Source organism: Colletes latitarsis, chromosome 11, assembly GCF_051014445.1.
Source record: "Colletes latitarsis isolate SP2378_abdomen chromosome 11, iyColLati1, whole genome shotgun sequence".
In the NCBI taxonomy this organism is placed as follows: domain Eukaryota; kingdom Metazoa; phylum Arthropoda; class Insecta; order Hymenoptera; family Colletidae; genus Colletes; species Colletes latitarsis.
The window spans coordinates 4,380,063-4,397,483 of NC_135144.1; the positions used below are offsets into that span (position 1 = coordinate 4,380,063).

Here is a 17,421-nt window from a genome sequence, read left to right on the forward strand (position 1 = left end):
CGGGAAAAAAAACCTGCGCCGCCGTTGGCCCCTACGGCTCTCGTCTCGGTCTTCTGTAATCAAAAGAAATACCGAAATCCGGCGGTTAATACCTGACAACGCTCGGTGCGTTGTCTGACTCGCTCTAATCTACACGCTCCTTCTTCCGTTTATGGTAAACAGGAGCGGGATTCTTACACAGCGATACACAACTGTGTTAGTGGACTGTATTATTATTTCAACGTTTCAGATTTTGGAAACGTTGAATTGCAGATGGGGAAGACGAGATTCTAATCTCGATCTTCCCACTGCTGCAGGCTTGGTTTTTGCAGGAGAGGACAACAAGTGGAGGTTGTAAGGCTCCAAAAGTTGTCAACTCCGCGGTCCCTCGCCGTTCCCTGGTCCGTACGGGACCGGTGTGATGCAGAGCCTTAACTGCGCAGAAGCGACTGATTATTAAGGTTCTAACACCACGGTGCCCTTTGAACATAGTTCTACGTCGAGTGTCCGTACCCACTGACGATCTGGAACTCACGCTCGAGCAGGTCGAAACCAGCCGAGATATTTACCCAGGGAATGCCAAATAAGGCCCCTATCTGGTGTTATCCCAAACTTTTGTTTCGACGAACTGAACGACGAACCCAACCCAGGGAGAATGCAACAAAGTTGCCCTATAGATTGGGTTTTTGAACCGTGCAATAGCCAAGCAGAGAATCAAGAAATTCTCTCGGTTCTCGAACACGACCACTGATTACAGCAATCCGTGTTCTTCGTCGTAACGGTGGCGATAATCAAGCACTATTTAAGTGCAAATTTGATTATGCTCAGCCACCGATTGCGGGTTAAATCTTTGGAAAGATAATCACGCTGATTTTATTCATTTCCACTTCTACACGACCACTGATTACAGCAATACGTGTTTATTCAGCACCGATGGCGGTAACCAATCACTATAAAAGTGTAAATTTGGTACTTTTCAGCCATCGGTTGCTTTTTGAGTAAAGTGGAAAGAAAATCAGTTGGATTTTGTTTCTTTCCAAAATGGTTCGTTCGTCGCGGTGACCGATTTCTGCATGTGAACGTATGGCCGGAATATTTTGACTCAAGGGCAGGATTATTTAAATCCGCTGCAGTCTCAATTCCGAGCAACTTTGTTCACATGATTCTACGACAGGTTAGACAAAACTAACTTGTCGAGAATTGGTCTCCGACTTCAGACGAGGTCGACGATGAGGTCCGCTCTCGTCGAGAACCAAATAGCGAGTTCCCCTGAGACATACCTGCTTAACCGTGGCCACGAGGGAGGGGAAATTTTCATCTCGTAGCGCTGTCTGGTCTCTTATTAATTTTGAATCCTCTCTTCGTTTCGGCGTAGTAACACCTGTTCTCTTGGAACCGTTACTGGGCCGATCGCGGAACTGTTATCGAATGTAAATACGGAGTTTTTCTATGCGGTATTGTTCCCGTAACGTATTACGCCTCAGAGAAGCCTCTGGAATGTCGCGTAAACAAGGAACAACACCGTACAAGAAATGGTCCGTTTTTCTCTCGATCACGCGATGGTTTAACCGACGTTTTTCGATTGTCGAATTAACGCGATATTTAAACAGTTTTTTTACAATCACTACAAAATGAAACGAAAACAAGTTTTCGAGAAAAACGCGTTTAAAACTTAGAGAAAGTTTCGATTGCTCTAACTATCACATATCTCTTTCAAAACCTTTCAGCAGAATAATACGATATTTCCAGTGCTTCTTCAGTATCGGTACGTTGCTGTTATTTTTTTTCTTTTTTTTTTTAAATAACTAATACTCTCGAAAGACAAATATACAAATATCAATATTTAGTGATAAATATGGTTCATAGTTCAATCTATTGTCTCATGTACCTATGTAGTATAATATATGCAGGTTGTTTGGCCACCCCTGGGAAAATTTTAGTGGGAGATTCTAGAGGTCAAGACGAAAATTAAGAATACCAATTTGTTGATTGAGGCTTCGTTAAAAAATTATTAACGTTTAAAGTTCCGTCTGTAGAACAACGATCTGCAAACAACTACGTGCGAGCGATAGTGGTTCTCACTTAGCACGAAAAACTCTACTTGCAGTTTTGTGAGTGAGAACCACTAGCAGCTGTTCGCAGATTGTCGTTCTATACATGAAACTTTAAACATTAATAACTTTTTAACAAAGCCTCAATCAACAAATTGGTATTCTTGATTTTTGTCTTATTCTGGCCTCTCAAATCTCCCATTAAAATTTTTCCCAGGGGTAGCCGAACACCCTGTATATGATGTCCTATTGTATATGATGTTCCGCATTATTTCATTTTTGAATATTATCCATTCGTATACTTTTCTCTACGTGCAAAAATAAATCGAAGAGGTAGAATAGAATTTTTAAAATCCTTTCAATACGTGAGCAATAGGACTTGAGCATCAACACAAATAGAAGTAGTGAATAATGATCAGATATACCAACCACAACATATTTAATCGCGAACCTAGCGAATTTTTTAATTCAATTATCTCGAAAATAGAATATTATAGAACAAAATTTTATCATTAAATTATCATATGAAAATTTATGTATATTCATTATTTTGCAGTATTTTCAATTATATTGATTTAGAAAATCACAATTGTTGCGGTTTATGTATTATACAAGTAATATTTTGTACGTGTGTAGGTACTATTTTTACAAGATATATGTCTAAATTGAACAGTTTTCTACATTAATTAATTAGTTTTCTAAATACTGTTAATTACTGCTAACGACAATATGTTTTATAATACAGATTAACCGTGTCTGTGTAAGTTAAAGGAAACTTAAATATAGAATTGGAAATGTTTTATCGAGAAATATTCACAAATTCCAATATCTACCATAAACCAGTGTTTGGAATTTCATACAAATAATCTTCGAAAGCATGTAACTGACACAGTTAATTTGCAGGGTTTGCTATGTTCCAGGATGGATATTCAATCGGCGCAGAAGAACGAGAGCTTCTACCAGTGTTGCAGCGGGTTCTGCATCGATCTGCTTCAGAAGTTCTCCGAAGAAATCGGGTTTACTTACGAGCTCGTTAGGGTGGAAGATGGCAAGTGGGGCACGCTAGAGGTAAATTCGAACGTTATTATTCGTACTAGACGATAATTATCGAACATTCGCTATCAGACAAAATTATATCGACGAGCGGTTTCTTCTTTGGTACAACGCTGTCCACATTCTTCCAATTAATAAATTCATCTTCAGCTTATGAAGAGTCTTCTCGGAACATTCTCTGGAAATTCACGCTTAAGCGTTTTATTAAGAAACCGAATAAGCGTTAATTGATCGTGCGATCGTTTCCTATAAAACCAATTAGTAGGTGGTCTTGATTCTTCGAAGAAAGGATTTACTTTCAATAATCGCTATAGCGAGTTACGAGCGTCTTGAAAGTTTCAACGTCGATGCAGTCATCGGCATAGTCCATTTAATCCGAGCTTCGAGGTTTTAATTCTGTGAAGCGATATCGACGCGACAGCGATATAGATTAATTTCACGCGTAATTGCGCTTGCGTCCATTAACGGTATCCCATTATTTGCATCGACAATGGATTTTCAAGGCGTAGCGTTAGAGTGCCGTACCGACACCAGTAAATGCACACGTTCAACTGTCTATGCATTTACGTTCGTATGCATACTCGTCAGACTTAATTTTGTAAACGACGCGTTTAAATTTATCATGGCCGTTGATCGAGTCATCGATATAGATCGTTATAACGTCATGCGAGTATGATTCGTAGCAAGGACTAAACGTAAATATGGACAGAAGGCATTGTCGCGTACTATTTGTTCGTAGAATGGGAAATGGAATGGTCTAATTGCGGACCTGGTGAATCGCAAGACCGACATGGTGATGACGTCTTTAATGATTAATTCTGAAAGGGAAGCCGTAGTTGATTTCACTGTACCGTACATGGAAACTGGAATCGCAATTGTAGTAGCCAAGAGAACCGGTATTATATCTCCTACTGCCTTCCTTGGTAAGTGCTTATGCTCAATTTTATAAACTAAGCGCCTAACTCTTGATTTCAGATATATGACTGTGTTTCCTGAATGTAACGCTATAACTGCCACGTCATCCATGTGTAAGGAGGGTCGCAATTCGTAGTACAACCGAGCAACGAGTGATTCTACATGAAAAAAATAAGAAACAAGTTTGGTACAACATTTTTTTATCCGTTTTCGAGAAAATCGATTTTAAAATGTATTTATCATTGTGAACCATTTAGTTGTCGTCCATTGATAGTCATAGTTTATTCAGATATCATTAATTCGTTGAACAAACTTGTACATGCAGCAAAGAGGTGGACATTTTCAACAATACTTGGTAGTAGTAATAAAGTATAAAAAATTAATTATCAGTAGGAACACTTTGTACTGCTTTAATCACGTAAAAAATAATGTTTGTAAACATTATCTCTGGTGGAAGCAACAGCAATAGAAGAACGGACGAGATCTAAATCGTTCACAAAGACATACAATCTGTAAAATCGATTTTCTCGAAAACAGATAAAAAAATTTTATTCAAATTTTTTTCTTATTTGTTTCATCTAGAATCACCCCTTGCCCGGTTGTACTACGAATTTCGGCCCACCCTGTATAAGTGACAAACGTTTACTGAAAACAAATAATTCTCAGGTTTAAATATTAAAGGAAATACATTTGAATAGGATTCATGAATTTTTGGAAGATTGCGAAAATAAGTACTAAGACAAATTTTAAGTCGTATAATTTACAATTATGTGAAATCAAAGTTTTGGTCTCGTAAAAAATTTTACGGTTTTGGTCTAATTAATGAGATAACGCGAAACTCTTGTTATTAGTAGTAGATCTAATTTTCAGGTTGTGAAATTAAATTACTTTTGGAAGCATTTCGTGACGACACAATAAATTCATTCCATGAATTCTTGACATTAACAGACTTCTGTATTAATTTTTAATATTTAGATTCATTCGTTACGTCGAATAACTTTCTAACTTTATTTAACGTTGATCGAAAACCACGGAACTTTCATTACGTTAACACCAATTTTAACAACTTTGCAGGACTACTACATTGCCATAATGGTCATTTAACATGTGCCTCTAACCCACATTCATTTTACTATTGTTGCTTTTGAAAGTTACGCTATGTTCCAGCACCGTGTCAATGAAGAGTTAGTTCCGTTTTGTTTTATTTACGTACGTGTTACACATGCATTCTTTTTCTTTTTACAAAAAGTAAGTTTTTACAAAAAAGAATCAGGAATTATACGCTGTTATTTAATTTCGCTCGGTATTAGAACATGTACTTGTTATCAATTATAAATTACTTTTATATTTTAAGAACAAAATGTATTAAGCACAAAAATTTTACCTTAAATGACAGTTTTACTTACTAAATTTTTAGCATCTTACTCGAGTCCCAGTCATAAACACGACTCGCAGTTGACGTAAGCCTACCAAAAAATATTGATTATAGCATTAGAAGTACTCTTAAGAATTCCTAACCCACAAAAGATTAATGACAATTGAAAAATGTCTACAATAAATTAAATCATTCAATTTTCTTCTCATTTGATATCAAGCTAAGTTTTAATTCACCAGAATTTTAATGCCATAATAGAATTATTTCTCATTCTTTTTTTGTTATACATCAAGTGTTTCTACAATTTTGAATACTGTAATTAACGAAAAAATAATGGTTACTTTTAAATTCACATAATAGAGGTCCGAGAAATGTATAGATTCCGCTTTATATCCCAATATTCGATCCTTATTGTTCCACAGGATCATTTGGCAGGTCGTGCTGTGATTTCATTTTGTATGACAGTAACCCCGGCATCTGTGTCACCCGCTTTGATGCCATGGAATCGTCCCCACCATTGATATTGTTTATTCAGCTCGAAAAATCCGTTCACACGTGCAACCGCAGACAAACGCGATTTTCGTTGCACGCGATATCGAATTTCATTCATCAATGAAAATTGAAAGTGGACTTATAGTTATATTTTCACGAGACTATGATCAATGGATTGGTGGAATTTACCAGGTGAAAATAAATACGAACACGATCACATTCGGATTATTTCTAAGCATACATTAGAGTTGTCTACCTTTGTAAAAATATGTACCGCAAAAATCAAAATTCAAAAAATTTCCTTGCCTCCTATTAATATACAGGGTGTTCGGCCACCCCTGGGAAAAATTTTAATGGGGGATTCTAGAAGCCAAAATAAGACGAAAATCAAGAATACCAATTTGTTGATGGAGTCTTCGTTAAAAAGTTATTAACAATTAAATTCAAGAATTTCAAATCATTCTGGAAAAATTATTTTCGGTTGCGGGGCTGGATTACAATCATTTTTCGTGAATACACATAACCATGAAATCCTACCCACTTTCGAGAAAAAAATTCGAGTAGGTACTGAAATTTTTAGACGAGGTTAAAAAATTTCAAAACATACTAAAAAACTTATATTTAGTTACAGTAGGCAATTACAATCATTTTTGGTCATTATACATACCCCCGAAATCCTACGCATTTTTGAGAAAAAAATTGTTTACCAAAAATCTAATGTGAGGTCAGAAATGCTTCCTTGAAATTTCATGCATATCTTTAAAACGTCATAACTTCTGAACAGATTGGACGATTTTAATGTTTAAAAAAGCAAACGATGCGTATTTTGATGGAGAATATGTAGAAATTCTAAAAATATTCGAAAAGTTGTTCCTTGCCCCCCTAAAATGAGAAAAACCCCATAAAAATGGTCTAATTTTTAAACAGCCATAACTCCTACCACAGTGAATATATTTCAATGAAACTTTTCTCTGAAGTAGAGTTCATGGGTACCTACAAAAAAGTATTAGACAACTTTTCTGTAGGGCATCAAATAAAATTATCAAAAATGAAAAACTAATTTTTAAGAAAAATCGACAGGGGGTAGGTGCCTAAATTTTTCGACGAAAAAAAAAAATTTCAAATCGTTCTAAAAAAATTATTTTATGTTGTGGTGGTCAATTACAATCATTTTTGGTGGAGAGTCATATCCCCGAAATCCTACTCATTTCCTAGAAAAAAATTCAGTACGGGCGGAACTCTAAACGTTAGTAACTTTTTAACGAAGCGTCCATCAACAAATTAGTATTCTTGAATTTCGTCTTATTTTGACCTCTAGAATCTCCCATTAAAATTTTTCCCAGGGGTGGCCGAACACCCTGTATATACAGGGTGTTCGGCCACCTCTGGGAAAAATTTTAATGAGAGACTATAGAGGCCAAAATAAGACGAAAATAAAGAATACCAATTTGTTGATGGAGGCTTGGTTAAAAAATTATCAACGTTTCAAGTTCCGCCCCAACTGAATTTTTTTCCCGAAAATGCGCAAGATTTCGGGGGTATGTCTATTCACCAAAAATGATTGTAATTGTCCCTCGAAACCGAAAATAATTTTTTCAGAACGATTTGAAATTTTTTTTTTCGTCGAAAAATTTAAGCGCCTAATTAGATTTTCGGTGAGGAATGTTTTTCTCGAAAATGCGTAGGATTTCGGGGGTATGTGTAATGACTAAAAATGATTGTAATTGACGCTTACAACCGAAAATAATTTTTTTAGAACGATTTGACAAATTTTTTTTCGCCGAAAAATTTCAGCTCTTAACCGATTTTTTTTCTCGAAAGTGGATAGGATTTCAAAGGTATGTGTATTCATAAAAAATGATTATAATTGATCCCCGCATCCGAAAATAATTTTTCCAGAACGATTTGAAATTTTTGAATTTAATTGTTAATAACTTTTTAACGAAGTTCCTCCATCAACAAATTGGTATTCTTGATTTTCGTCTTATTTTGGCTTCTATAGTCTCGCATTAAAATTTTTCCCAGGGGTGGCCGAACACCCTGTAAATACATATGTATGTATAACTAGAGATTTGATTGTTTCATTCGCTCTAAACTGTCATTTCATATACATTATTTTACCATGAATGATCAAACTCTTAATAAAATTTTGATAAACATTTATTTTCTTGACCCACTTTTCTAACAACTGTTTTCTACAGAACTGTTAATAGTTTATATAAATTTGAATTTAATCGATTGGAGAACTATTTCTATTGTACATTCTCGAAGGTACCTTTTATCTCTGGACGTTCAAGAGTAAAACCTCTATTAAAACTCCTCGAATAGGACAGTGGACGGTAGAATAATGTGTGAAATGCACTTAAGTCTGATAACAAGATATAGCAGAGCCTTGATTATTGCAGCACCAGGAAAGTTCTTTCAATGATTGAAGTTCATGCAATTATCAAGGTAACCAAACACTTACACAATACGTTTCCACTACCTACATTCGCTATTACCAGTTCCTTCCTCATCCAATTTCACTCGTTAATATACTGCTAACTAATACTATGAGTTCACTTCATTCCTCAGTCTCGTTTATAGTGATAGGTAGAACTATTGCTTTATTCCTTTTGCAGTATTACGTAAAAATATACGAAAGATAAATCTATAAAAAAAAATTTGTAATATTTACATAAAGAATGACTTGTTAACCTTTTTAAGAAAAATATTGTTTGCAGAATGAACAAAATTATAAGTTTAATTATAACAAAACATTTATTTATAAATTACTTGTTTACGTAAATATTGCCAAATTTTGTTCCATCACGTTATCTTTCGTATATTTTTACGTAATTCTGTAAAAGAAACTAATAATTCTAACCATAATAATAAACGAGCCGAAAATGAAATGAACTTATAATATCGGCCAGCGGTATATGTGACCATCCATCCCATCCATTTGTCGACACAATATAATCAACGAGACTCTCGAGCAATAATCGAGGTTACATTGTACCGTGTAAGACATATATGGAATTTTATAGACCAAATCATCAGTGGCTGACGTGGAAGTTAACTGTTTCTAATACTCATTGTAAATAATTTACGACCATAACATTGTTGTTTTCAGAACCGTTCGACACAGCATCTTGGATGCTAGTTGGCATTGTCGCCATACACGCGGCTACAATAATGATACTACTCTTCGAATGGTTATCACCATCCGGTTTCAACATGAAGGTAAACCCTTCAGGCCCTGCGCGGAAATTGGTATTATTAATTTCGCTTCTTCTTATTTATGTATGGTTTCTCACCTCCAAGCACCATCTTCCCGTTCAGCAAATTAGTCACCGGACGATACCGTTAATTTTAATGACATTCCACCATCTGACACTGTAGCGAAAGAGGAGATTAATTATATTATGGACCGACCGATAGTGTCTCTACTCTTTAATGTATATACAACGTCAGCTGCATTACTCGTTTCCTTTTCCCCAATTTCACTATTTTCGTTTTTATTGTAAAACTGCTACTTGGGAAGCTTATAATTTATAGCTGAACGTTGTAAGTCTGTAAATGTAGTACTCGGAAGTTTACTTTTATTTCTTTCTTCATACACAACAGTGCATGCAAAATTAGGACGTTATTATTACGAAACACTTATTTGACAGTTTGAAGTATAAGTTTAACAGACGAGTGGTGTGAATTTTTCATGCATTTACATTAACATTGAATGCTCCTATGGCGTTTTATATTTAACATTTGTTCTGACTTCAATATTGATCGAAGACAACATATTTGCTTTGTTGTCATAGATAAGATAATCATATAAAACTTGTAGGATTATTGGTTTTTTCGGAATGATACAACCGCGCAAGAAGTAATCCTACATGTCAAAATAAAGAAAAAATGTAAAAAAAATGTTTTTGTGGAATGCTTAGTTTTCGAGATAATTAAATTTGATGATTTGTCGGGCTATACTTGTTACTGAATACGATTTAGCTGGCGCGTCTGATCATTATTCACTGTTTCTACTTGTGTGTTAAATATGTTTATATATTGTGCACATGTTTACGTTTTAAATTTTTATTTAAAAAAATAAAAGAACCGATTTTCTCGAAAAAGAAATGTTCTAAAGAGATATCAATATTTGATCGTAAATATGGTTCATAGTTCTATGATGTCCTACCGCATTATTTCATTTCTGAATATTATACGATTATATTATCCATTCGTATACTTTACTCTACGTGCAAAAATAAATCGAAGAGGTAGAATAAAATTTTAAAAATCCTTTCAATACGTGAGCAATTGCACTTGAGCATCAACGCAAATAGAAGTAGTGAATAATGGTCAAACATACTAAACATAACATATTTAATCGCGTACTTAGCGAATTTTTTAATTCAATTATCTCGAAAATAGAATATTACACAACAAAATTTTATCACTAAATTATCATATGAAAATTTATGTGTATTCATTATTTTGCAGTATTTTCAATTATATTGATTTAAAAGTTCACAATTGTTGCGGTTTATGTATTATACAAGTCATATTTTGCACGTGTGTAAGTACTATTTTTACAAGATATATGTCTAAATAGAACAGTTTTCTAAATTAATTAATTAGTTTTCTAAATACTATTAATTACTAAAGAGAACTTGAATACAGAGTTGGAAATGTTTCGTTTCATATATACAGGGTGTTACCGGACGGATAGTACTATCGGACAGAGAGTGATTCTACGTACGAAAATAAGTCGAAAAAAAGGAACAACACTTTTCTGTTAGAAGTTTCGTTTACGAGAAAATCAAGTTTGAAAATTGTTTCAAGTCCTCACGTAGCATGATCATTTTCGTTTACATTTTCATATTCATTGTCCTCTGTAATGTTTACATTCCGTCTTCAGTAGTTCGACTACCGGCTACTTTTAGTGTTAGTCTGTTTGTATCAGTCGAATTGTAACCATGTCTCGCTACAGCAATCGTGAATACGTTGCCATGGTGAAAGCGTTAGGAGCGCAACAACAGGAACTAAGTATTACAGTTGCCATTCAAACAAAAGGGTGGTACAGAAAACAGAGCAGAGATTAATTGAGTCCGGTGCATTTCATAATTACCATAAATCTGATGGTTATAAAAGATCTGTAAATTTTAATACAGCGGTTCTTAATACCGAATAATAATAAACGTGTTATCAACACATTTTCAGACTCGATTTTCTCGTAAACGAAGCTTCAAATGAACAAATTTGATTCCTTTTTTCCGACTTATTTTTGTACGTAGAATCATCCACTACCGATGGTACCACCCGTCCGGTAACACCCTGCATAATTATAATAATAAAGCTTGAAGTGACTAAAATTAACACTTGTCTACTATCTACCAGCATGCATTATTCGAATTATTAAATTTAGAGTTCCCTGAATTTCGCATGAATATGTGGTTGGATGTACTTGAAAACAAGTTAATTGGAACGTATATTTCACTGGAACGTCTTACGAGACAAGTACATACATATATACTGAAATTTACGACGCACGTTACTGATATACCGTGTCGTATAAATAAAGCGTTACAAACTGTTGCCTTAGATACCAATTAAATTAAATTTTTTTTTTTTTTTTTTTTTTTTTTTTAATAAAATGGTCGAGAGGAACAAATATTTTTGTGCGCAACAAATTTTTTTTATGAAGTTTTTACGTATATTTTCATATAGCATACAAAAGTATCAAACGCTTTATTAAAAAAACTAAAGATAGCTTTCGTTTTTCGAAACATGTTTGTAGAAGAAAATATCGATGTAAACTGTCATACGTTGCTATGAATTTTAATAATTGTTGATGCTTCTGCCCTCAACATTTCCCACACAGAGTAAAACGTTTTATTATTATTGCATTGTTCTCGTTACGTTACATTATGTCAACGATTAAAAGTGAAAGATTGTTAAAACGATTCGTTTCTGTTACTTCCAGAAGAATCCGTCGCCCAACCATCGATTCTCTTTTTGTCGCACGTACTGGCTGGTGTGGGCCGTATTATTTCAGGCAGCCGTCCATATCGATTCTCCCAGGGGATTCACCGCCAGGTCGGTAAAATAATTTCTATCAGAATTAAAATCTTTTTTATAGATTATGATCCACGAATGGACGGATAAGAAAGAGAGAGATCACGAAATTCGGTTAATGCATTTACATGCCTCACGACTCGATTTTCTTTTCCCTCAATACGATTTAGCTTACGCGTCTGACCATTATGTACTGTTTCTACTTGGTAGTGAATACGATTTAGCTTACGCGTCTGACCATTATGTTTCTACTTGTGCGTTCAGTATGTTTGCATATTGTGTACAAATTTACGTTAAAAAAATTTTTTTTTTTAAATAAAATAACTGATACTCTCGAAAGACAAATATTCTAGTATCAATATTTAGTGGTAAATATGGTTCATAGTTCAATCTATTGTCTCATGTACCTATGTAAATAGAATAATTTATACAGAGTGTTCGGCCACCCCTAAAAAAAATTTAATAGGAGATTCTAGAGGTAAAAATAAGACGAAAATCAAGAATACCAATTTGTTGAAGCTTCGTTAAAAAGTTATTAATGTTTAAAGTTCCGCCTGTAGAACGACGATCTGCAAACAGCAAATTGCCGTTTTATATGCGGAACTTTAAACGTTGATAACTTTTTAACAAAGCCTCAATCAACAAATTGGTATTCTTTATTTTTGTCTTATTTTGGCCTTTAGAATCTCCCATTAAAATTTTTCCCAGGGGTGGCCAAACACCCTGTACATGATGTCCTACCGCATTATTTCATTTTTAAATATTATACGACTATATTATCCATTCGTACTTTACTCTACGTGCAAAAACAAATCGAAAAAGTAGAATAAAATTTTAAAAATTCTTTCAATACGTGAGCAAATAACACTTGAGCATCAACGCAAATAGAAGTAGCGAAATTCGGTTAATGCGTTTACATGTCTCGCGACTCGATTTTATTTTCTCTGAATCTCAAGTGCAATAAAACGGTCGTAGACAGAGCACAATTCTTTGAAACGGTTCTGGTTACACGTTAATTCACACGATACTTGGTATCGCACCCTTTATCAAGAAAATAGCCTCCTCGATCTCGTGAAACTGTAAGTCCAACAATAATTTGACTAATTAGATTTTGCACGGCAACGCGGGCGCCGGTAACTCGTTCCGTTAGCCCCACAACAACACGATATAATTTACGACAAAAGTAAGAGGAAGTCGTTTAAATCAAAAAGTAATATCTTAGATTATAGCGTGCGAATTCTCGAGACATAATATATTCCCAGCGGTGGTATGCTTTCGTTTGTGCCAAGAAACTCTATCTACCCCTAACATTATACGTGAAAAATGTGCATCTCGTTCCTCGAACGGCGAACTGTGAATTTAAATGTGCACGTTTCGCGTTTTACTTAATCTCTCTGAACATGATTAATTATTTAAAGGTGGCTTCTTCGAGAACGTTTGTCAACCATAATTTAAATGCTGAACGTTACCTCGTATCGTATTGGATTGTTTCGACATTTCAATCGCTGTTTTGACTAACAAGATACGTTGCAAAAAATAATTGGCTAGTCTCGTTTGAAATATCGATAATAGTAATCGTATCGACGTATTGCAACCTATAGAAATTTCCCTGTCGATGAGAATATCCCGGTTTTGCTAACTCGCGCCGATATCAGATCGGATGTCGTATGTCAAATTAATGTCGATAGAGGTTATCGAATAACGAGACGTTTGTTACGGATAACAAGGGCTTATAAATACATTTTAAAAGTAATTTAGAAAGAAACAAAATTGTTGAACGTTTGAGGATCGTATGCAAAATGTTTGAAATTACAAATATTCACTCTGAAATGTTTCTTGGGTACGTAGAGACACATAATTTTAAAGTTATAAATACTGTGACCGTTTTAAGAGTGGATATTTTTATTAATATCTCACGAAAATTACTGTCTAATGCACATAATCATAATTGTAAATCTTTAAAGCGTGTAATAACTGTTTAATTATTATGTGATTATCACACGATTACATAGTAATATAGTGTGATTATAGTATTGTATTAAATATAGTCAAATTACATTTTATCCAACTCTGGTACCCTTAGGAAAAGAAAACAAATATGAGCTTAAGTTACTGAACAATCTAAGAAGTAAACCAAATATTACAGATGAGATAATGTATATATAGTACAATGTTGAAATTATTCTGTAAATTTTATTTATAAATAAATTATAATTATTAATGTAGATGTACATATAAAGTTAAATTGTACTTTAATTTCAAATTAATGATAATTTACTTAATTTACATAAAGTTAAAAATAATGATTTTAATTTTATTAATAAATATTATATAATGGGATTTTTAAGTAATAATAAATATTTATAGTTTATATAAATATTTCATCAATATGTAAGTACTGCAAGAGTACAATATCATTAATGTATTATATTATTGAAAGGGTAGAATTTAACAAACATACTTATATTGGAAAAATCAAAATGGCCGCAAGATTTAATCGATTGGGCCACGTGTTTGACTGATATAGACATTCGATACCACAACACTATCATTGAAATCTGGGTGAGACAGTCTTGACACTTCTCTTGCAAGAAGTTGGGTTCAAACCGATATGATACGGTCGAATTGAAGTCAACACGTCGCTCACTGAAGCGTTATCACTTCGTATTATAGTAATTCCTCAGCTATCTTATGATATAACTATATGCGATATATACGTATTACCTGTACATAGTAAACAATGATTAGAATCGATAACGATATTAGGTAAACGTAACAGAACTTAAAAAGGTGTGCAAATACTATTACTTAATTTAATTCTGTTGAATAATACAGGGTGTCCAAAAAGGTTGGGATCAAACATATATTACATGTTTCATAGGTTAAATAAATAAACAAAATTGATATAAACTTATGGCAAACAATACTTTATTGAAAAGATATAAGATTTTAAAGATATTTATGATTTGTTATGACAGTTATAAGAAATGTTCAATCGGGAATGTATTTAAAATGTATTTACTATTATTTTTAATACAGATAAAATATTTGAAAGAGTTCGACATTCATTAATTCGACAAATGGAAGCCTGCATTCTTGCAGAAGGAGGAATCTTCAAATATTTCTTACAACTGCCACAATAAATCATAAATATTTTTAAGAGCTCACATCTTTTCAATAGAGTATTTTCGTGCATAAGTTTATATAAACTTTTTTTAACTGTTTGACCTCAATAACACGTAGTATAAGTTTGGTCCCAAACTTTTTGGACACCCTGTATATTCATGCGAAAAAAAGTATTCGTACAGCAGCCAATTTCAACAAAAATTTTATAGAATTTTGTTTATTACAAAAAATGTATATTGACAACGTCTCCAGATATACTGATGATAACTAATGATAACTATGTATAATAATTCCAGGGATTACCTTGTAATTATTACACATACAATGTTATGAAACAAGAAACGTACGAATACTTATTACTATTATGTATATATTTTCAACCATATTCAAGACTTTTGTTGATATTTTCATAGAAAATATAAATAAACAATTTATTTTTAATGAAATTTGTTCTCGAGTTTTCTAAGATTACGTATGCATTTTTTTATTGACATTTCATTCTAATAAACAAACTATAAAGTTTTTGTTGAAATTGATTGGTGTACGAATACTTTTTACAATCACTGTATATCGAGGAATGTTTCTATCAGAAAATGATTAGTCTATAAGTAGATATTATTGTTTGATGATACAACGTTCTTATAATAGGAGAACATTCTCATAAAGTTGGTTTGAGTATCATTTTTATATATCATTCAATATTCATTGACAAAACATGTAGCATTATGCATGTAAAGTACATGTGACATAGAAAAAAATAAAATGTACAAGGAAGTGTAGTGAAAGTGCTGTTTATAAACCTAACCACAATCATAGAAAGTTCTATGGTACCTCTGATTATAAAATAAACGTCGGATACCGAACAATACCGCAAATCAAACATCAACGCGTCACGTATCAAAACATACAACGGTGATCCAACATGGTAAATGCATTCGACGATATTGATTCATTAATTTTGCACGGTTTACGGCTCACATCATTTCCGAACAGTATTTCCACGGGTTTTGCATCGACGTAGGACATCGAATCGAGTTTGAGGTGAAACTTATCGTCATTACTAGAATATCTAGTTTGGATACGAAAAAATTAAGAAAAAAAACTCGGAATTTTATACTATGAATACTATTTAAGATATTAGTTTGAACGAGTCGTACAAAATATTTTGTACAAAAGTATATAATAATTTTATAAACATTGAATCCTCAAAAAAATAAAAAAATATTAACTTGTACAGGTTTAGTTACAACTTGAGCAAAAAGAAACGAAAAAATACGAAAAATGAGCAAAATAGTAGTAACATTTTGGAAACGAAACACAAATTTTGTTCAAATTTTTCAAAGTAATAAGTCTAATACAACAAATAAATGATATTAAATTGTACATATACAGTGTTTTTTAGGCATATACGCCAAACTGACAAGAAATGTTTTTAATGAAAATTATTTAATACTTTGATGAGAATAAAATGCAATAATACAAAATAGTACATATCTTTAATTCGGCATTTTATTTACAGTACATATTAATTTATAATAATAATAATAATAATAATGTTATAGGATAAATTCGAAATAGTTTGACTACCGGGGCAGGTCGACCATAGTTGATACTTTAAAATCAGCAAGATAGGCCTCTGTGTGATGTAAATGAAACAAACACAGTTTGTTCCTGGTCCCATAGTGACGATTGTTATATAAAGAGAAAAGAAAAATGAAAATTGTATCTAACGTAACAATGTTAAGTCATGTGAAGTTAAATTTTCCATATACTTGTAAACTATGTAGAATGTTACAAATTGTTTTTCTACAAGAATGATCTGGTGAATATTCCTTTTCTCAATAGTATTCCAATTTTTTCGGAATCAAAAACGATGTATTATTAGTTTACAGCGATTTTAGTAATACTATGTCAGTAAAAGATTGAAAGTTCATGGATATCTACAAAAAATTATTAAACAACTTTTCTGCACAGTGCCAACCACAATTATTAAAAATCAAAATCGAATTTTGAGGAAAAATCGACAGGGAGTAGGTGCCTAAATATTTCGACGAAATTAAAAATTTTCAAATCGTTCTAAAAACATTATCTTCGATTGCAAGAGTCGATTACAATCATTTTTGATAAATAGACATACCCCCGACATCCTATACATTTTCGCGAAAAAAATTCTTGACCCAAAATCTAATGTGAGGCCAGAAATGCACCCCCGAAATTTCATGCGAATCTTTAAAATGTAATAACTTCTGAACGAATTGGAGGATTTTAATATTTCAAAGGACAAACAATGCGTATTTTGATGAAGAATATGTAGAAATTCTAAAAATATTCGAAAAGTTGTTTCTTAACACCGTAAATTTTCAAACGACTTTAACT

General features: G+C 33.1%; 1 protein-coding gene across 3 annotated transcripts in view; it reads left to right on the plus strand.

Annotated features, from left to right (window-relative positions):
• The window catches only part of Nmdar2 (glutamate ionotropic receptor NMDA type subunit 2), a 597,673-nt gene that overhangs the window by 546,591 nt on the left and 33,661 nt on the right, over positions 1–17,421 (plus strand). For all 3 annotated transcript variants that reach the window (XM_076778738.1, XM_076778739.1, XM_076778740.1), the window contains exons 10-13: positions 2,951–3,098; positions 3,823–4,006; positions 8,981–9,090; positions 11,828–11,940. In XM_076778738.1, the coding sequence (XP_076634853.1) occupies positions 2,951–3,098; positions 3,823–4,006; positions 8,981–9,090; positions 11,828–11,940 (555 nt within the window). The remainder of the gene's footprint in view (positions 1–2,950; positions 3,099–3,822; positions 4,007–8,980; positions 9,091–11,827; positions 11,941–17,421) is intronic.